General features: G+C 50.5%; 1 protein-coding gene across 1 annotated transcript in view; it reads right to left on the bottom strand.

Annotated features, from left to right (window-relative positions):
* Window positions 1-21,210, bottom strand: part of LGR6 (leucine rich repeat containing G protein-coupled receptor 6) — a 149,610-nt gene that overhangs the window by 7,849 nt on the left and 120,551 nt on the right. The window contains exons 7-16 of the mRNA XM_054181275.1: window positions 16,575-16,643; window positions 15,021-15,092; window positions 13,738-13,809; window positions 12,549-12,617; window positions 11,484-11,555; window positions 8,453-8,518; window positions 5,968-6,039; window positions 4,250-4,321; window positions 3,413-3,538; window positions 1,130-1,290 (exon numbers count right to left, since the gene is read on the bottom strand). Coding sequence (XP_054037250.1) covers window positions 1,130-1,290; window positions 3,413-3,538; window positions 4,250-4,321; window positions 5,968-6,039; window positions 8,453-8,518; window positions 11,484-11,555; window positions 12,549-12,617; window positions 13,738-13,809; window positions 15,021-15,092; window positions 16,575-16,643 — 851 coding nt within the window. The remainder of the gene's footprint in view (window positions 1-1,129; window positions 1,291-3,412; window positions 3,539-4,249; window positions 4,322-5,967; window positions 6,040-8,452; window positions 8,519-11,483; window positions 11,556-12,548; window positions 12,618-13,737; window positions 13,810-15,020; window positions 15,093-16,574; window positions 16,644-21,210) is intronic.

Raw genomic sequence — 21,210 nt, 5'->3', positions numbered from 1 at the left:
ATGTCATCCTGCCTGCTTAGGATGCAGGAGGAGGTTCTGCAGAGCCCCTGGTTATGGCTCGCTGCTCCCGGGAGCAAGTGAGTCAAGTGCTCCCCAGGGACTCAGCCCTCTCCCATCTCCCGCAGGCACACAGCACAGTGCGGTTTTGCCTACGGGGCATTTCAGACCTCGGAAGTATATGTGGCCTCTGTATTTAACACAGCATCCAAGCTGTGTCCTGAAATGCTATTTCCACTCTCCAGCAGTTACAGAGGAAGCAAAGGGGCTCATGCTTTTCTTCACATTATTCTGAGATTCCCTTGCAAAGGGATCACACCAGCTTTCCGCCTGGAGCTGCTGTTGTGCTGTGAGTCTGCGGGTGCAAGAGTTGCACTTTGCACGCTCCTCTGCTGGCCTCGTGCAACAGATTTCATGGAGGTCCATGCACAAGCACATTTTGGAGCACAGAATAAATTAAGTCTTGAACAGAAAGCGCTTCTCGTCTTCAACTGTGGAGCCACTTCTGCCTTGCGTAGGCTAACCCCTGTGCTGAGCTCATCATAGTCCCCAAAGGTGTCCTTTCGGTCATACCCAACCTCGACCTTTGCTGTAGCATGAAGGTACAAGTGTAGCACAGATACAGGTCTCTGTCTCCAGCCAGCTGCACATACCAGTTCTTTGAGTTCATGCTCTTATTCAGATTAGTCCTGGGGTCCATCCTCTGTGTATTGTAGCAACAAAGACTGATGTCCTACCAAAGGCTCCATACTGCCCAGAAGTCTAGTGACCAAGCCCAGAAGCTGTCCAATGTAACCTCAGCCACCTTTCAGCGGCTTGGGTAGCCTCCCTCTACAGTCAGCAAGGCCAAATTAGCAGATGTGTCCATGCTGTCGAGGACTGCCAGATCTTTCTGTTAGGTTCTGGAGGTCTGGATGCGTCAGATCAGGTCTCTCTCCAGTGCAGTGATACTAATTGAAGCCCGTTCACAGCAACTGGCCACCGTAGCTGGAGAAGGATCAACCCGCCTTCCCCGAGGCAGGTGTAACTCCATGGCTAGCACTGGGACCACTCCTGCAAATGCAGGATCGCATCCTAGCTCGCAGCATGGCCCCGCCCATGGATCTATCACCGTTCAGCCCAGTTTACTTACAGTGATTGTCAGCATGACCTGCAAACAATTCCATGGTCCTCTTGTGGGCATCTTCCTCCTCAGGGCTCATGTCTTCTGCCTCCCATTGGTTGGACATCTTGAAGAAGCTGTTGCAGCTTCCATAGGCACAGCACTGGTAGGCGTAAGGTACCTCAAGGACTCTGTAAAGGGGGAAAGCAGAACTTTTAGGTGTGTCACCTCCATGACCTGACTCTCCGTTGTTTTGCACTTTTTGCTTAATTTGCACGTGTGATAAAAGCCCGTCTATCATGTGATGGTTACACAGGAGCAGGACTTTGGTGAAAAGGATTCCACGTAGGACAGAGCATGGGCCTAAGTCACCCCTCGGTGTCTCGGCACTGCCCCACTTTTGGTGCTTAAGACACGGTCTATCAAGAGGATGTTGTCAAACACCAGGTTTGGAAACTGCACTAAAGTTCCTGGATAGTTCCTAAAAAACTTTCTGCAGTTCTCCCTAGACTGAGTTAACCTCTCTTTCCCGTGCCTTCTGCCAATACGCCATGTGCGTGTAGAGTCTTCATCTTTTACCCAAAGGCCACTTTTTGCTGGGCATCCTTTCTTTTGTTCAAGGTGAGAAGCTTCCTGAGCGCTCGAGCAAGTGCAAGGTCCCCCTTGCTTGTCGCTGGAGGTCAGAGAGGCACCTCCAAACTCTGGTTCCATGAGCCCAGCTCACCCCTGCCAGCTCAGGCAGGGAAATCTCAGGTCTCTCGAGTGCAGCGAGTTACTTTAATATGTCTGATTTCTACTTGAAAGTAGAATTGTTAGTTGTTAATTATAGCATGCATTACAAGGTTAATTAAACAGCAGCTGAACATCATCTGGATGAAATACCAGGCTATCAGTCAGCAGCTGCATTTTCTTCAAAGACAGCAAACTCCTGCTTCTTTGCTGGAAGTCAGGAAGACTGCTGATGAAGGCAAAGGGACCTCAGGTTTTCCAGACAATTAAGGTCTTCGGACAAGATGGTGAAACTCTATATTCTAAAAATATGCTTTTGTTTTAAGTTCCCAAACATTTCTGGCTGAGCCCCGGGAGGCTATGGAAACTCTGTATACAAGCTTGCTTCCTGTTACGAGCTCCAAATTAAATCCTATTATTGAAAGGTGGTAGGGAGGTACAGATCCTCCCAGGATGGCCAAGAACTGTTCTCAGATGATTCCTCCAGACACATGCCCCAAGAATAAGACTACTTAATGGCAGTACCCCAAAATTTAGGAAATATTACTGGGTCTATCACCTGGTGTGGTTCAACGAACAACTCCTGCAGACTTGGTGTCTCTGCTACAAATCCAAACCAGTTCCGCAGATGTTAATGGAATTAATTTAGAGGAGGAACATCCCTGAAAAGTGTTGAACTTGACCTGCTTTGCACAAGAGACTGCCGTCTTGGGTGTGGAAAACCCTCCAAAAGCTTCTGGGATCACCTGCTGTTTGGCAACCAGTCAGACAGCAGATCCCAGCTATGATGAGTCAAAAAAGTCAGAAGAGAAAGCCCTGCAGGCACCACTGCTGAGGCAGACCGAAGTGAGAGCTCCATGCTTTTCATCGGACCTGAGCTCTTAAGCCCAATGTTGGTGCAGTGGCCTCTGACCCCAGCAGGGGGTGTATGAATTTGAGAAGCTCCGGCCTTGAGATACGGTACTAGATGAATGGGAGCATCGGCTCATGCATCCTTGGCTCCAAGGAAACTACCTGGGAGACCCAACCAAAAGATGGCTTCACCTCAGGGGAATTTGAGTCATGGGGACCATGGGCCCATCAGCCTGAGGGAAGATGCCACGCTGGAGACCCACCACAAAAGGAGGGTCAGAAGAGCCAGAACCTGCCACGCGGCACCGTGCTCCGAGCCTTTTGCAGCCTCGTCTTGCTCAGTTTGACCCCTTCAGGCTCCTCATTAATCCATAGCAGACAAGACACGGCCACACAAACAGAGTTTACTGAAGGAAAGCTGGATGTCATTAGCTAGGACTGGCTTCTGGGAATGTTTTCCATTGAGAGGAGCCCTGAGCTGGGCCTGCTCCATGCTTTCCACTTGTGTGTGTGTTTGGGGTGGGGGTGGTGGTCCTGTGAGCGTATCACCACTCTCCCATGGAAGACTTTAAAAGATGAGGCGTGTTAGCAGCAGATGAAGCTTCCTCAACCTATTGGCCTGAAAGGATGGAGGAAAGCATGAGATAAACAAGGAAAGCAGGAGGCTGATTGCTATAAGCAAACACAGGCTGTGCTGAGAGCCAGGAGGGAAAGAGCCCACACCACCAGTACCTCATTTTGGGGAAGCTCTCCTTGGTGAAGGGCTCAGAGAGAGCCGGGTTGCCTTGGAGTTTCAGATGGGTCAGTCCACCCAAACCATCCAGAGGCAGCGTGACCAGTCGGTTATCGGTCAAGTCCCTGATGAAGGGAAAGCAGAGAGGGAGACCGTGGTCAGGGTTTTGCTGCTAGTGGTATCTCAGTCAGGCAGAGGCTTGGAGAGCCGTGCTGCCTGCCTTGCTTGATCCCTCAAATGTGATGCTGATATGGGGCTGGGTGCTGCACAGGGACCAGGCTCCTCTGGAGATAAATGGATTGATACTTCAATTCCTGGGGAATGTGAGGGGCAGGAGTTAATACCCACAGTGAAAACTCTCTGTGGTATCTACCTCTCTCTGCCCCATGCCTCTCTTCCCCCACCACTTCACCCATAATAGGTCAGGTGTGACCGCAGGTCCCAGCCCATAAAATACCCCAGAGCCTTAGGGAGGTGGTGGGGACTGGGAACCTCTCCAGAGCCAGCAAAGATTGTCTGCAATGACTCTTGCTGACATGGTGTATCGTGTTGATCTTTCATAAAGCATCTAAGGCGGATATGAAAGCATCAGAAAGTGGAGGCTTAAGGTTCAGGGTGAGACCATCTCAACGATGGCCACTTCTGCACTTTCATCATCCCTTTAATACTGATGGGAAACCTTGGTCTGCCCACGTCAGTGCTGAGACATGCACCTCAGCGCTGCAGCCTTCTGATATCTAAATGCCAGGTGTTCTGGCAGCCTGGGGAGTCAGTCTGAGGTCCTCAGATATCTGCTGTCCATGGCCCACTGTGAAAGAAATATCACTGCAACTTACAGCTTGGTGAGTGAGTGCAGGGTCACAAAGGCTTCAGGGTGAATAAACTGGATGTAATTCCAGCTCAGGTCTCTGCAAGGCAAGGACATGCCAGTTAGAGGGGTGCAGAGCAGGGCAGTGGAGCTGCTGACACTGGCCTGGTCAAGGGCTTCGCTGTGAGCAAATGTGGGATCTGTAGCCCCTTGGTTGGCAGCAAGTTCTGCCTCACTGCAGCTCCCTGGAGACTCAAAACACATTTAAGTCTATATTTGGGTAGATTCTAATGGAGGGCAGAATAGTTTGCCTTGCAGGAGCTTCTTTACTGAGACCAATAGGAAAGGTTCCTTTTTGGGTTAATTTCTGTAAATTTGGAGCTTTTGTGCTAACATGCCAAACCTTAGAGCAGTAGACAGGTTATGCCTTAGTGCCAGAGCATCCCTGATGCGATCACACTGCTGGGTGCCTGGACCAGGGCAGATAGGGTCAGGAACTGTGTGGAAGGCAAACCAAGGTCATCTTAGAGTGTCTCCTGTCATGTGCAGTTGGCTTGGCACGGGGAGGATTCACGGAGGCTCCTCAATACGCTCTGCCTCCCTCTGAGCTAGAGGGCTCATCTCCCTCTGGCATCAGCAGAGGAACCAGCGTAGCAAGCAGCATTTCTGCTCCTAAGACTGACTTTGCGAGCAGTCTCCTACATATATCTACATCTATCCCGCCCTGAATGGAGCCGGGGGTGCCTGCCCAGACGTGTGCATCTCACTGCAGAAGGATAATGTTGGACGAGATGAGTCCTTCCCACAGGGATCCAGGACATACCCAAAGGCAAATGCTAGAGCTTACACGCTCATCTGTACGGTTGTGTGACTACAGTGCGGCAGCGGCATGCTCGTGTTCGCATGCTTGTCTGCAGTGTTACACATGATACGTGAGCGTTCCTGCGCAGTTATAAACATGGTGTACGTGGCGCTTGTGGGATCTCCAGGAATGCTGGCCTATTAAATGACACTCCAATTGCTGCACCATGGGAAAAAACTTTTATGCGATTCAGTTCACTTCCTAACAGAACAGTAAATAAAGACCATCAGCACTTGGAGGGCTCTTCCCACACATCACAGGGAGAATCATGCCCTGTGGAGCTTTAATAGCTTCTCAAAGGTGCCAAGCACTTCAGTGAATTGTCTACTGCAAGGTCACTATGCATGTATGATATGTGCACGCTTGTGTGCACTTAAGATGTCTAACAGATGCTTTTGTGTTACGGGGAGACAGTTCCAAACCAAACGGGATGTTCTGCACAGACGTAGGAGTGCAGGGCCCAGGACCGCCACATGTAGGGAAAGGGGTGCTAGAGCTCATGCACAGCGTGGTGAGTCCCTGCCACCAGTCCCTGTCTGCATGGGCATCTAGGAGGCAGGTGTCCGTAACGTGTGCTGTGCAACATAGGAGTCGCAGCGTGTTGTGAGAGCACGTTGGTGCGGAGTGTCGGCGTGTGTAAGCCTGGCAGGTTATGAGTTTATTTACAGGTGGTGTCCGCATGCAGAAGGAAAGGCAGGGGGAAGGTTTGTGCCCTGTTCTTTTGTAAGGTGGAGTGGAAGAGGGACTGGACAGCAAAGCCTCCCAGCAGAGGCAGAGGGAGTGGGGTTGGGAAACTCCACATCAGCCTGGCTGGGTGCTCGCAGTTACCCTTCCCCCAGCAAAAAGCCCAAGCGACCCCCCCACCCCGGCCAGACAATACTTACACGGAGCGCAGGGCCATCAGCTGCACAAAGGTGTCTGCTCTGATTTCATGGATCCTGTTGTGCTGGAGACCACTGAAAAAGCAGAAACGGGTTTGAGAAAATAGCTGAAGGCAGCGTTCACACTTAGTAGGATCTTTGTCCCATGGCAGCGATGCAAACTGTCACAGTGGAAATTTTCATTCAAGCTTGGGAGGCCTACTCTTATTTCAAGGGGTAAACAGGATGAGCAACAAAACAGCTCCGGGGCTCAGACAGCCTCTCCTTTTGGTGCCATCGTGGTATAGTAAAGTGCCATTGATGTGCAGTGGTTAAAGGTGCCCCATTATCTCCAAAGCCATGCTGGTCTCCCACTCTGCTCCACCCTAAGCCTGCAAACTGCTTGGTCCAGAGCAGAAGAGGAGAGCGTGGAGCCAGTGAGTCAGCAAAGCAGCCTGTGTGACCCTTCAGGAAGGACTAAAGGTGCTGCCCTTTGCTGTAATGATGATGAAGAGGTTTTGAGGACTGAAGGCATCTTAGCTTTTCATGAAGAAAAATCCGGATGTCTTGCTGAACCCACCACCCACAACCTCCATGGATGTTTTCATAAAGTGCCTCAGGCCCTGTACGTGTCCCTTCCAGCAGCCTCCTGCGCTCCCTGAGGTGGGGAGGGAGCCGGGTAAGAGCTGGCCACGGTGTCTGCTGACTGACCTGTGCACTCCCCACACCCCTCGAGAGACAGCTAGAACAGATCCAAGCATCCACTTTGTGGGAAACATTCCGAGTTTTTCAGTTTTCTCTTCCCCAGTGTGGAGCCATGGTGAACATTTTTTAAAATTCCTGCAAAATGCCCGTCGCGAATTCCCAGCCCTGCAGAAGCCACCTCCTCGTGTCTGACCTTCTGCAAGGGGAGACAGCCACTGCCTAGTGCTCTACCTACAACTGCTCCCTCGGTTTGTTGGGTATCTGACCTGCTTTCGGACTCAGAAATGACCTTGACTCATCTCCCACAAGGACCTGCCAGTGATGGCTGTCATGTCTCAGACGGTATTTGGCCGCACGTTCATGTCCCAGAGGCAGGGGCTTGAGCGTCTCACATCTGCTCTGCTGCTGGTTTCTCAGTGCCCCTGTAGCCAAGAAGGCATTCCTTGTACTCCTAGTTAAGATTTCCAGTGAGGGCCACGGGGAGGTCTGTGCACAAATTGAGGGGTCTCAGGTAGGGGAGCACTGAGTGGGAAAGCACTGATTGGAGCAAGCTAGTGAAAAAGAATTCAGGGATGTTTAGCTGCGAGGGACCACCTGTGTGTTGCAGGTGAAAACCTGCCCATTGGCAGTTACAGCAGAGCGACTGGCAGATGCAAGTTGTTTGCGTGCCAGCCCGTACCACTGTGCACCACCAGACTTGTTTAGAACGTATTTCCCAGCAGGAATGCTGATGCCTGGTGGGGGTGGAGCTTACGAGATGGTAACTTTGGGCTTAAGGGACCAAATACTCATTTTGTAAGAAAATGTTAATTTAAGACACAGTCTGTCTGACTTAAGTAGTCTGAAAGAAGGATTCACTGTGCTTTTATAGTAATGATAAGTCTGAATTTGGCATATTATAAAATATTGTAAGAAGAAATTAGGACACAACGTGTGAAACTACAGGTTTGGAATTGTGAAAGTTTGTCCTTTTTTTCCAAACATTTTCCTGGGGGTACTTTAGGTAAAAATATGTCCAGCTCTAATTTTGTCCTCAGAGCTCCCGTGATTTCACACAGTGTCCTAATGTCCGGTTTTGGTAAGGCTGGATGAAATGGTCTGGCCATCCAGGCTGGGGTGCTGCTGAGAGAGGGACGACCTCTCCAGTGTATTTTTTGTGGGGATGCTGCTCCCACACATCTGTTCTTCCAGGTTTCAGAATTCTATAAAAAGCCATGACATCTATTATTTTCATATTTTTTTTTCCCAAAAAGGCCAAGAGCTTCTGTTAGATTTGAAATGTAGGGCCTGATCTACAGACACTTTGAACTGAATTTGAATAACTCTCAGAGCAACGGAGGCGCCTCCCAGGGCCCAGAGGAGCCCCAGTTCAAGTGCTACAAGTGAGGAAGGCATCAGTCTTCTCTACGGAGGGGAGAGCTGCTTTCTGCCCGTGGCATGGGACCCCTCCTTGAAGCAGAAGACATTTATGCTAGAGGTAAACGCCATTCTTGATTAGCTCATACTGGGACTTGAGTTAGTGAAATGAAATTCAGTGCTGTCATGTCCTACTTCTGTTTGCTGTGGCTGGGACCTCTGAAAAGACCTGAGTTAATTACACTCTCATGCACAGCGGATGTATTTTTATTGTGTATTTGTGCAAGGGCAAAGCATGGAGCTCTGGTCCACTTGCAATCTAAATAGTGATTTATAACGCTCAGCTCTCCCAGTGCTTGGTGAAGGCTGAGTTTTGTGTTTGGGAGCTACCTCTATCCCCAAATCATCCCCTTCCCCCCCGAGCAAGTGAGAGCATCTCTTTACTCACAGCTCCTCCAGCCGCTGACACCGGTGGAAACTGGGCAGATCTTCGATTTGGTTGTGTGACAGTTCTCTGCAGGGAAAGGACCAGCACAGAGACGTTAGAGGAGATTGAAAGCGAGTGCCGCTGAGCCCTCCCTTGGAAAGCAGATATTGCTGGAGAGGGGCATGACCTGACTTCCATTTTGCACAGCTGCAGAGAGCGATAACCCCAGGCGAGGGGGATCTCCGCTCTGCACACACCTGATGCTTGCTCTGTGCATCTTTGTGCCAGGCAAGGATTGCTCAGTGCTTTACCTACTCATCCAGCCCCAGCCCAGCTCCCTCCAGAACAAGCTGTGGACTGACAGAACTGCTTCTACAGCTGGGGTGGGCTTTTCCTCCCCAGCCCCAAGTCAGCTGTGAAATGCACCCGTGCCAACGTCTGCCATGCACAGCCCTGCTTTTCTGTGGGCAAAGCAAAGAGATGTTCATGCCAGAGCTCCCATCCTGCTCTTGCGGATGGGGGAGCTCACCAAAGCTGCAGATGTGCTTGCGGAGCTTGGGGAGGTTTTGGCCAGCAGAGCAGCCAGCCAGCTGCCTTCCTCCTTCCTGGCCCAGCAAACCCAACTGCCCATCGCCTGCTCTCCATCCAGCCTTTCCTGGCTCCTCCCCATGGTTAGGGAAGGGGTTGTGGCACGGGCAGGGATTTGGCACAGGACGTTACAGACTGTGAAAATCCCTGGTCCTCATTCTTTCAAGTGCTGCCACTTGAAAGCGATTCCCAGCAAATCCCTGTCCCCACTGCTCCACCGCCCAGTGGCATGTCAATGTCCAGGGTGGAGTGACTTGGTAGTCAGAGGAAAACCTATCCTGGCACATCTTGATGTGAATTTATTAAAACTGAAATGCGCTGGATAAGGAGTAATGCTTAAAATCAGCTTTTCCCCCCCACCAGCAGAGGCTGGGTTTGTGGCTGTTCAAGGGAAATTTGCCCCAGAGTAAAATTTTGTATGTGGCCTCTCCGCTGACTTTCCAAATTCAGTTTCCATCTTTCTGCCAATAAGTTGCTGCTAAAACATTTCAATTTTTTTTTTTTTTTTTGCCAGACCCCTCTCCACCAGTTTTCCATGGCGGGGAGGAAGAGGGATGAAAAAGGAAGCAAAGGTTTTGTGCTGGGCTCTGGAGACGTATGTGGTTCTTTCTCCATACTCTCCAGTATGGAGAAAGAACCACAGCTTCAGTCACTTTTCCCCGGACCCTTGGTCACTGAAGTTGTGTTGTGGATACATCAGAATGAAGGTACTGGTGGCATCAAGGGACTTTAGCTCTGCTCAGGGAAGCTTCAGCTATTTCTGCTTGAAAGGAAAGAAAAATCTGTGCCCTGAGCCACGAAAGCTCTAGACAAAAGCAGCAGGACGATGTCAGGTTGACGCTGAGGTCAAGCTCGGCCAGGCTGCCCTGCCTGGGTGTGCTGGGCTCAGTGGCCATGCACAGACTGGCGTCCCAGCACCGCCGCCAGCCTCGTGCCCCTGTGGTGGCTCTTACAGCCCCATACGAGGTCTCTGCAGAAAATCTGCAGATGATGTGAGCGGTAGGAGGCTAGAAGTGTGGCGTTGATTGTATCATCTGTGTCCAGACATGTCACACTCGTAATGTCAACCTGACGAACTGCCAAGGGGAAGGCAGCGAGAACAGCCACTGGCTCTGTGGGGACAGAAGGCCAACGCATTTCAAAGGCAAGAGAGATGTAAACATGCACAAACATTGGCCCACATACCCTCTCTCCAAACTCTGAAAGCAATGCAATTAATGTCAGTAAAATTAACTGGGAAAGAGGAACAAGGAACAAGGTGGGGTGTCCCAATAAAACTCTCCCACAAGGAGGGGGCCGGCATGAGGAACAGGCTCTGCTGCAAAGGTTTACAGTCTGATAATGTGCAAACATAAACGGAGCACTTGGGACTCTACAGCCCAGGCCATTCCAAAGGCTACATACACTTTGGTGGCAAGATGTCCATTGAATTGGTCCAGATGTCTAAAGATGAGAGATCTTCCCTCCAGGGACAGCTGGAGCCAAAATGTTGTCATCTGCTAAGTTACAAATTATGTTCTTTTATGTTTTTCTCCTGTTTCCAATTTCTGCGATCAAGAATTCACTCCTGTTGCTTTCCTGGAACAAACTTGTTTTCATTTTCAGATTGCTTGTATAAAGACTGATGAGAGGCAAGCCTCCTGCTTGCCCTAAGGCTGCAAACTTATATAAATCTGGCTCATGACTCACTTCCTGAGGATGTCTTCGACTGCAGACAAGGTTGGGGATCTCAGGAATGAGGGGTGTGATTCCTGAGAAGATGCAGGAGTCTTTCTGAGATGCTGATTTCATCATGTACCAAGTTAAAAAAGCACATCCCCGCACTCAGCATCATTCAGTGCTTGTCAAGCAGGTAGAGCCAAAGCAACTCAGAGAGTCTGAGCGAAACCCTGACCTGCCACTGCTGCACCATGTGAGGGGCCGTGGCCATGTGGCCTTGCAGGTCTCCATCAGGTCAGGCCTGTCCCCTCCCGGAGTGTAAACAGGTTCATTCCTCCAGATGACGGCACTTGACGGAGCTCCGACTGCAGTAAGCCGACATTGTGGCAGAGCATTGTGTGAAATGTGATTCACCCCTGGCTTTTGTGCTGTATATACATGGGAGCTCTGAAGTGATGCTGCTGTTCTTGCCCACCGCCCTTTGAACCCTCTCTACCCTCCTTGCATGGGGCAAACAGTTCCCACTGGTGCAGAGCAAGGAGGAGGCAAATGTGGATGTGCCTTGTTGCTTACAGCCCCGGGTCCAGAGCATCACCCTGGGATGAAGCAAGCAAGTTCAAGAACATGCAGAAGTCAAGGTAGTGCCTAACAAGGTGGTGTTTTCTGCACAGAAAAGATAATGGGCACAAGAACCACAGGATGGTCTTCCATAGCTGGTCCCCTCCCTGAGCTAGATAAGAAGAAACCTTGGTTTTTGATGGCACTTTTCTAAAGACCAGAGAGGAGAGAGAAATGTGTTACTCACAGGACTCGGAGGCTGGGCAGCTGCTGGCACATCCCTCTGGGCAGTAAACGGATGCCTGCCCGGGTCAGGGTCCTGGAGGAGTGGAAGAGAGAGAAGAAATGGTGTTACTGAGAGCCAGCGCACAGACCACAACTCACAAGCCCAGCTACTTGTCCCCAGTGGTGGCAGAAGAGACAGTGCCAAGGGGATAATGAAATCCCTGGAGAGAAACAAAAACTGACTTGGAAATGGGCACCGCTGCTGGACCTTGTAAAGGTGAATAAGGCGCCTATAAGAAATTCTGGGATGTTTCTGAGTACTGAATTCACTGCTGTCTTTTGCCACGTGGAGGGCAGGTGGCAGTGCCCTCCGTGGCATGCTCTGTCACCCCAGTTCCCCATTGTCCACACTGGTGATCTGCCTGGAGACATGACTGCCTCAGAAACCCATGTGTTGGGGATGGATGGTGTGTCCCTGGGTTCCTGAGGCAAGGCATGGCCAGATCACACTCTTGGGCTGGAAAGTTCATCTGTGCTCCCAGTTTGGGCACAGCGTGTGGACTACTGCCCTAGAGAGGAGCACCATGGGTGGCCAGAGACAGCATGTCCTCCAGGCTCCTGGTCTCCTGGGTCTGGTGGTGTGACGATGGGAGCAGACCAGTTCCAAGAGCCCCCAGCCTGGGTGGCAGATGTGTGATGAACACAGCAGTTGTTTCCTGCGCTGCACTACCAGTGCTGGTCCCAAGATGGGCAGAGGCACTGGGTCTCAGCAGACCATGCTGAAGTGCTGCACCCAAAGGCTCATTGCTTCACAGACGCAGAAGGGAAGGAAGGAAGAAAAAAAAACAAAACAAAAAAAGATTGGAGCAGACTCAACAGTACCAAGGAGCAACTCACAGAGAGGAAAGATGCTTTCAGGAGCCACAGGGGTGAAACGAAGCAGAGAGGTGAGTGACCAGGGAGAGGCAGAGCTGAAGACAACCAATTGCGCAGCATTGCAAAAGTTGTCCTTGCTGAAACAGACTGGACCACCTTGAAGGAGGAAGAGCACAAATAGCAGGGTAAAAGGGAGAGAGTTGCCACTCACAAAACTTCTAGGCTGGTGGTGCCTTTAAGGTCTGGGAATTCGCGGATGTCCGTTGCACCATTGAGTGACCTGCAGAGAAATGAGGGTGAGGCGAGGTGGAGAGAGGACCCAGAAGAAAGTGCAACTGCGCTAGGTCCCAGACTCATCAGCCATGGTGGCAAATCTGCCTCCTCACACCCAAATGGGGTGATCAGAGGCCAAGACCCAAAGGTGTCCCTGTCATCAGTGTGCCACTGCCGGCTGGGCGGTGGAGCAGATGTTTCACGCAGCGCAGATACACATTTCTATGCACGGAAGCTTGGCAAGCTCAGACCCTCCGCCAACCACTGACATTCTTGGCATGATCTCTACCCAAATTAAATAAAAAATCCCAAACCATGGGGAATGTAAGCAGGGCATCCCACCCAAGCTGCCCGGAGTCTATGCATTTGGAGCTAAAGAATGCACGGGTATTTGAAGGATTTACTTTATTTGCCTGAGTGTGTGTTCCTGCAGCGAGAGGCTGGGTAAGGCTTATAAATAGAGATTTTGAGGTTGCCTCTGCCTCGATCTTTAGTGCTGTGCCACAACAGGTTAGCTGAACAGCCAGCCAGTCCAGGCCAGCCAATGTGGAGCAGCCGTTCTGGTCCAGATGGTGCTCACCACGTGGCGGTGGCCCTGGAGCAGGCTTAGGGCCATTCATCTGAAGGAAGCACTGTCACCACTGGCTGCCCAGTAAGTATGCCATGGTGTTGGTGTTATGGGACATGTGTCCCTCCACTTCTCCATCTTGTGGAGTAAGGCAGATGCCTTCAGAGGCCTTGTGTTTGGGTAACCACACAACAGTGCAGGGCTTGCTTGAGCAGCATGCAGCAAATGTAATGGCCCTTGTGAGTGTGGTCTTTCCTGGTGCTGACACAGCTGTAGAGACCCTAGAAGACTCCAGTGCCTGTCAGCTAGGTGGGCAGGAGGAATAAATTTTTCTCTCCAGAATGCCCTTCTCAAAATTATTCTTCCTTGGTAGAAAACTTCTGCAGTGTCTACTCCTTGGCTCACTGCTTTTGGGTCTGGCCAGAAGAGTGGCATCATGGTCTTCTATTGACACAAGGGGTCTAGAAACGAGGAAGGGGGAAGGCCACTAAGGTGTCCAGCTCACAGGGCTTGGAGCTTGGATGTGTTACCTCTCTGAGGATGTGCTTGGTGAACTTACAGAGTGTGGAGCTTTGGCAAGTACTGGAAAGCAGATTGTCCAACAAACTGGATGGGATTGTCATAAAAATGGCTGCAAAGGAAATGAATAACTGGTCAGATTTTGCTGCACATGAAGAGAAGATGCTATTACAGGTCAAGAGCCTTTGGAGCAACTAGTACTAAGCTATGTAAGAGGTGCTGGTTATCCTCTGAGGAACCCTTGTTTTCCAAATAACCCCAGGTTCTACCACTAGCCTGTTCTGGCTGAATAATGGTACAAATGAGGTCTCCTGCTGCTGTGAAAGGGCCCTTTAGGGTCCTGCTGGATGAGGCAGGCTAGAAAGATGCAAAGCCCTCCTTCAACCTTGCTATAATGCTGTAAATCTGCTGGGAAACACCTTGCACTTGATGACACCTCCTCTGATCTTACATTTTCCCAGCATCAGCATCTTTCCTACTTGTCACAGTCAGTGGAGAGAAGTCAACTCTTCTAGGATCCAACTAGCTTTAGGAGGAGCTGAATCACATCCTACAAGAAGCACTTTCCCCCCAACAAATGTGAAAGACTTTAGATGAGCAGATCCAATGGAGATATTAGTGTTCTGGATGTGTCCCGCTCCCACATGACTCCAAGGATTGTGTCCAAGGAAGATGGGGATGGGGTTGGTTTGTTTTGACTGGAGCAGTGACTGTTTTCGCCCAGTGTCACCATGGCTTTCCAGCTGTTGGTATAAGTTAAGTCCCAGACCGGCCAAGTAGAGCTTCTGTCACTTGCCATGATTTCCAATATCAGTGTGGTTCAGGGAAGAACTGCCCAAAAATCAGCCCTGTGTCTGAGTGAGAGGGGAAATGAGCTGACAACTGGGTGTTGCAGAACTTTGTGTCCATGAGTCTGGGGTAGACACGCAATCTGGTGTCCCGGCTCCCCGACACATACAGCTACTACTGTAGCTGGCTAGCATCTTGTCTAAACACAAGGAATAAACACAGGCAGATGTCATCAAGGTCTTAGAAAATCCTGTTATGCACAGCAAGATTTCCATGCAGACCACCCATATATTGTTCCTTCGTTGTTATCCACAAGTCCTGCAGCAAAGTTCATCTGCGGGGAAAGGAGAACCCATGGCAAAAAACATGAGGTGCAGCTGGGAAGGTGCTAATTCCAGCTTGGGTTGGCCCGTATACAACAAATGTCAAATTGAGGTCATACTGGCAACTGTAAGAAATCTCAACCAAAGACACCACAAAATGCTCCTTTTTGGGGGATGTAAGGATTTAGGAAACATTGTTTAATTTTCTTACATTGTTTGGAGGAGGGGATTCCCAACAAATGCGTTCTCTGGAATAGCTTTGATGTTGTTGTTATGAAAACCGCTGTTGGGAGAAACAAATATCTTGATATTAATGGATGAGAAAGGCTTGGAGACACCTTCTTTCCTCAACACTTTTAAAGGCAGAGAGCCTTCAAAACACACATAAAACAGGAGGCGAGTTCCCAGCAAGTGAACAAGGTCTGTCCTTTGGCAGGACAAAGACCTCATTCTGCTGCGTTTACTCTGTGTATTGCTTGGTGCTCCACTGAACTTATCAGGGATACAAGGGCTTAAGGTTTAACACTTTACAGGTCAGGAAACAGGAGCAAACAGAACACACTTATTTTATATCCTCCGGGAATTACAATTTTTATGGATTGTCTCCATTATAGCTCCACAGCTGTCAACCAAAGTGCAGCCTACCATGAATTATTGGTCCATGTGACTTCAAAGTAGTTGTAGATCAGCTGTGATATTTTTCGTTAAGCTTGAGAAAATTGTTATCAGCAAAGTTTTGCAGCAGAAGAGAGCTCTGTGGCCACGGTCTGATCTCCTGTACGTCAAAGGCAGCCACGGGATCCTGTGTCCAGGACCAAGACTGGCTGTGGGTGATGCCCAGGTTGTTCAATCCTAGAGGAGTCTACATGAGTGATTAGTGGGATTGCTGTTTGAAATTCGCCTCTTACTTAATGACAGGCATTTCAAAAGCCATCTCTAAGTGGATTAAGGGTCTTATTCTCATTTTGAATGTCAGAGTAGTGATGATATCTGGTCTGATCTGAGAACTCTCCTTGACAAGAAATTCTTCCAGTAAAAGAAAAAAGTAGCGTCAGATTTTTACTCCAATCCTCCCAGAAGCACCAAAGCAATTGCTTTTGCCCCACACCAGTTTGTGACAAGTATGACACAATCTTAGGGCCCACAGGAACTGCGGATCCACATCAACCCCACTTGACCCCATCTTGGGGCTTCTGCCTTCGTGGGTGTTAAGCGGGATGGTTTCCCAGTTTTAGTGCCTCACAGGCTGACTGATTAGAGGAGAGAGCGCTAGCCACTAAAACAGTCATAAACTTTTGTAGTTCCCTATTATAAATTTGTCCTAAGGGAGACCAAACAGTTTCTGCATGCCAGAGGAGTTGTCACAGGGCCTGCAGAAGCCATGGCCTTACAATAACACAGATAACTCCATGGTTGCGGTCCCAAGCTGGGGAATGGACATTAGAAGTAGCTGGAGATCAGGTGAACTTTGAACTCATCAGATGCCACATGAGAATGAAGAACTGCAGGAGGAACCTGCTCCAAGCCTGATGGGGGGTCTCCCACTCCCCTCCACCAGCCATACTGTAGAGGCTGATGGTGAAGTGATTAGAGCTGATGGAAACTGAGGGAATAGACTGGTTTTATGTGCATGATGGAGAGGGCTGGGAAATATAAAAGAAAGGCTTGAACTGAGTGGTCACCCCAAGTCAGAGCACACGCGATGCTTTATTGGTCTCTCTCCATCGGGGAATGCTTTTGAAAAGAAATAAATAGAAAATCTCACAGCTCCTGCAGTCGGCCCAGCGTCCTGATAGCCCCAGGGAATTCCAGCAGCTCATTGTAGTTTAGATCTCTGAAAGACAGAGAAGGGAAAAACATTCATTAATATGGCTGTAGGAACTCAACTGAGTGTATCTGTGCTTTGAAGGCATGGAAACTTGGTTGTTAAGCATGGGAGGCAGGTTTTTCCTACTGTGCTGATCCAGCCACTGCCTGGAAACCAAATCTCACACATTCCTGCAGTAGAAATATTCCCTGCTAGGAGCACTGTCAGGCGCAAGCGAGTCCAAATCATGGCTGCTGCCACCTGGACTCCTTCCCCCCAAGTCCCGCCGTGCCCAGCGCTGGACCGTGCTGCTGCTTTGCATCTCCAGAATGCCCCAGCTCCCTCTCCCAGGACTCACCCCCAGGGGCTTTGGCTGTGAGTCATTTTTCCTGCACCTCCAGGTCCAAATGGGATGTTATAAAGGACAAGAAATACAACAGCAACTTCATTGGTGTGGGCCCATGGAAGAGCTTTCTCTGAGCCCCCTCACCATGTGGTGCAGAGGGGATCGGGGGACCATTCCCCTGGTGCTTGTCCTGGGGATGCCAGAGCTCCCTGACACTAGGACGTGCTGTGACTGGGACCAATAGGAAGACTGGGCTATGGGAAGGCCTAGATCTTCTTCCGACGGCTGGGGTGAACCCCACATTTGAAACTGTGAGCCAAAGGTATTGACACTGCTGAGGGTTAAGTTTAATTTTCAGTATAATAAAATAAGTAAAGTATACGTTGATCATAATGACAAGTGTAGAGTTTTACCTGCCCTGACAACCTGGCAACCAGAAGAGACATAGGAGCCTGAATTAAACCTCGTGGGCTGTATTTGTTCTCCAAGGATGGGCTGGCACCTCCAGAAAAGGATTTATTTGAGCTGTGGGGCACTGCTGGCATCCCAGGAGGAACAGCTCTCTGAAGGTACCAATCCTGCTGTTGACTGAATGATGCCCATGGAGGTTGACTGGGATTTAGTTGTGTACCACTCCTCCTCTAGCATTCCCAACGCTCTCCTTTGAAAGGCAGTTCCAGCTGAAAAGGTGTCAATTTACCCCGTCCTGGCCATCCCACAGACCAAGACGCTGTCAAGTCTGAAAACCATGCGGCTCCTTCCTACCTGCATGAAACTCACTGAGTTTTAAGTGGTAGATACTTTGGAACATGAGGGTAATTGCTGGCTCCTGGAGATTACTGTATAATTACACTTAATGGACCTCAAAGTAATTACCATGTAACCTGGATTGTGGTTTATGGAACAGAAATAACCATGCATTTACACAGCAATGAGTTGCTGCCCAATTACCTTGTAATTCTCATCCTCTGGGCCCAGGCATGGTAATTACATTATGATCTCTCTTGGCCCCCCTCTCTCTTTCATAGTCTTCTTTACCGGTGTCCCTGCCTGGGAATTACTTCTCGGCACTGTCTCAGCCTTGCCCTGTAGGTATTTACACAGTAAATCACCCCAGAGTCTCTCCAAAATTGGTTTTCCCTTGTGCCTTCCAGGACTCCAGGCTTATATGACTTATTCCCTATCTTTCTTCTGATTTTGACCCCTGTCCTGTAGTTCCCTAGGACGTGAGGTTGGCCTGGGTGCAGCCCTGAAAAGCTTCATATCGGATCTTGTTGCTGGATTCCCTTTGCTGTGCAGGGGATGCAGCAGGTCCTGCTGTGGCAAGGTTTGCCTCCTCACACCACGGGCTGTTTTCTCTTCTCCAGTCACAGAGGGAGTCTGCTGCACAAACGAATCCTGCTCCTGTAGGACCTACACCTCGAGGTCTGGAAAGTGTTCACGTAGTTCGATAGTCATCAGTCAGCCAGACAGGAGCGCACAGCTGGTGACAAGGCCACAAGCTCTGCCTCCCCGCCACCTCCAACCTGCAACACAGCGGCAGAGTCCCAGCACGTACGAAGCCGTTGCGTGAGTCCCCAGGAGCCGTGAGCGAGACAGGAGCGATGTGTCCCCTCCTCCCACCAGGTCACATCTATTAGCTATGAGAGCTCTGCGTCTCCTAAAGAGCTTGCTCTGACACACTCAGTTCTCATCTGGGTCCAAGCAGATCGGTGATTTTTACCAGTCTTCTCTGCTTGAGCCCAAAATGATCTGTCCAAGAATAAACAGCCCAACACGTGACTGCTCATGCATCTCACTCTTTGCAAAGCGCGTGCGTAGCTCGTTTTCAGCAGCTTGGATGCTTTTAGCCAGTTTCTCTCAGGGATACCTGTCAGGCATCCACCCCTGTCACGGCCGAGTGCCCCGCGTTATAGAGGCTGTTACTGGGGGAAGACAGGGCAGGACTTTTACAATGCGCATCCCTTCACGGAAGCTCAGAGAGGCACAGAAGTGGATTTCCAAAGAGAATGAGTGATTAGAAATGCAGACAGGACACTGCTGGGTGTTTTGAAAGCATCAGTCAAATCCCATTAACCTTAAGATCACTGCACTGAATGAAATCAGAGGGCATTAGCAGCCTAAGCTGACTGACAGTCCCAAATCTCTATCTGTGCGTAAGGTGCTTAATGCCTTTACAAGTCTCACCCTGCAGTGACTTCCCAAGGTTACAGTGAGGTTTCGCAGCAGCGCAGAGGCTGCAGAGGTGACTCAAGGCCGGTTGTCTGCCTGCGTCGCTTCCCGCCCTTGTCCCACAGACCCAGGGGCTGGGGTCAGCCTGCGTGACGCCGGGGGACGACCCCGCGGGAGAGGCTGTGTGAGCCCCATCCCCAGATGACACTCAGCCCACTGCCATCATGTCACCGATGCTGGGGCAAGCTCTGTGCGATGGCGCGGGGTTGAGTCTCTCCCCAGCGATACCTGACATGTCCGTGAGCAGCGAGCACGGAAAATATTGCCCAACAGAGAGGAGACTTGGCTCACCTGTGATTCACTAACAGAAAAAGGGAGCTTAGATCTGTAACCAACGTTATTTACAAGGAATAATTCAGTGTGCTGTAATATTTGCTCCACTCTTTCTCTAAAAAGGCATTTCCTTTCCAGCCCGTGTCTCTTCCAGGCAGGCTGGTCTTTCATCAGCAGATGAACATTTTGTTTGTACCTCCGTGTGTGTGCAAGTATGTACAGGACCAGTTCTTCCTGAGCGAACACACACCTTTCCCAGCCCTGGCAGCACCCCGGTGCCTCCCTCCCTCCTGCACTTGACAGATACAAAGAGCATTGTGTTCAGCAGTTCCCTCTGGGTAAAAAAGCCATCTCTGAATTCTGGCATAGACTGAGCTTGTTGGAAAGTGGAAATGCAACCAGGTGTAGTCATGCTGCTCCAGCCTGGCTGCCGGCAACCCCGGTCTCTTCAGGAGAGACAATGTGCCCGTGCTCGCTCCTGACGGTGCTTCCTGGTTTTTGGTGAGGTGAGCCTCCCTCCCGCAAAACAAACCCAATTGTGCTCGTTAACAGCTCCCCCGAGTGATGCTCGCAGCCGACTGCTCTTCATCCGTGTGCCGCTCGCACACCACCCTGACTTGCCTCCAGCGCTGCCCTGTGCCAAGCTCTGCCCATTGCCGGGGGTTCAGCTGGTTGGAGGAGGCTGGAAGAAGCCGGTACCTGAGATGGTCCCCAGGTGTCATCTCTTTCCTGCGGTGGGGCAGCTCTCCCTGAAGCCCAGACCCAAACCAGGACACGAGGGTGGCTTCTCTCTCCCTTATCCTTCCTTCCCAGAGCTTGAGTTGGGCTGTGGCTCAAGCAACGACCCAGAAACTGTCTCCGACCTTCACTGAAGCGGTGGCCGTGGGTGTTCGTGGCAGTGGGAAAGTTTCTGCTCATTTAGTGAAATTCAGTCCTCGGGTCTTTCCACAGATGTCTGATATCAGCAGGGCTACATCCATCCCGGACATTGCTCCTCTCTGCCTGCTCTCCCGTACTGAATTTGGCCCAGGCTGTGCAGCTGGTGGTGGGTCTCCAGAGCTTCTTTCCTGGCAGAGGGTCAATGCAGATGGGAAGGAGTCTGGGCTCAGTGGGTCGGGGAGGATTTTGCATTTGGACTTCAGCGGCAATAAAATCTCCTCCATTGAGCATGTCAGTGAACTGTACATAATTTCCAAACCCTTTCCAGTGTGTGGGTGGATATAGAAAAAGGACGTGCCATAGAAAATGCCTCCAAGTGTCCCCTTTCTCTCCCTGCCTTATCTGAGCTGCTTGGGTAATGCTTTGCTGGTCCCAGCTCCACGCTCTGACACTTTCCCACATCTTCTAGCTGTGTCAAAGCTGCAAAAAGCCAAACTTGCCGCCAGGTAACACTATCCCTACTGCTCTGCTGTGGCACATGGGCCGGGGTGGCCATGGGGCTGGCCAGGGAGGCCCCTTGGCCCAGGGGAGCTGGACTTGGCACTGCAGGTCTCAGCTGCCCTGGCTCTGGGGTCTGCCCCAAGGCTTCGCACGCCACGTATGAGGACCCTCAGCTGTGGGGTGCTGCCCTTTTTGGCACACCTGGAAAAGTGGACCCAATGGCAACGTTACCTGGTGGAAAGATGCCAACGCACCACGGCCATGGCTATGCCAAAACAAGATAAGTCTTGTAACAAAAAAAGTAATAATGGGCATAGCATAAAAAAGAGAGGTTTGCCCATTTTTAAGGGCTTTTGGAAGCAA

This window comes from Rissa tridactyla, chromosome 21 (assembly GCF_028500815.1).
Source record: "Rissa tridactyla isolate bRisTri1 chromosome 21, bRisTri1.patW.cur.20221130, whole genome shotgun sequence".
In the NCBI taxonomy this organism is placed as follows: domain Eukaryota; kingdom Metazoa; phylum Chordata; class Aves; order Charadriiformes; family Laridae; genus Rissa; species Rissa tridactyla.
Note: the sequence above shows the minus strand (reverse complement) of the source record. Positions and strands in the feature narration are given on the sequence as shown.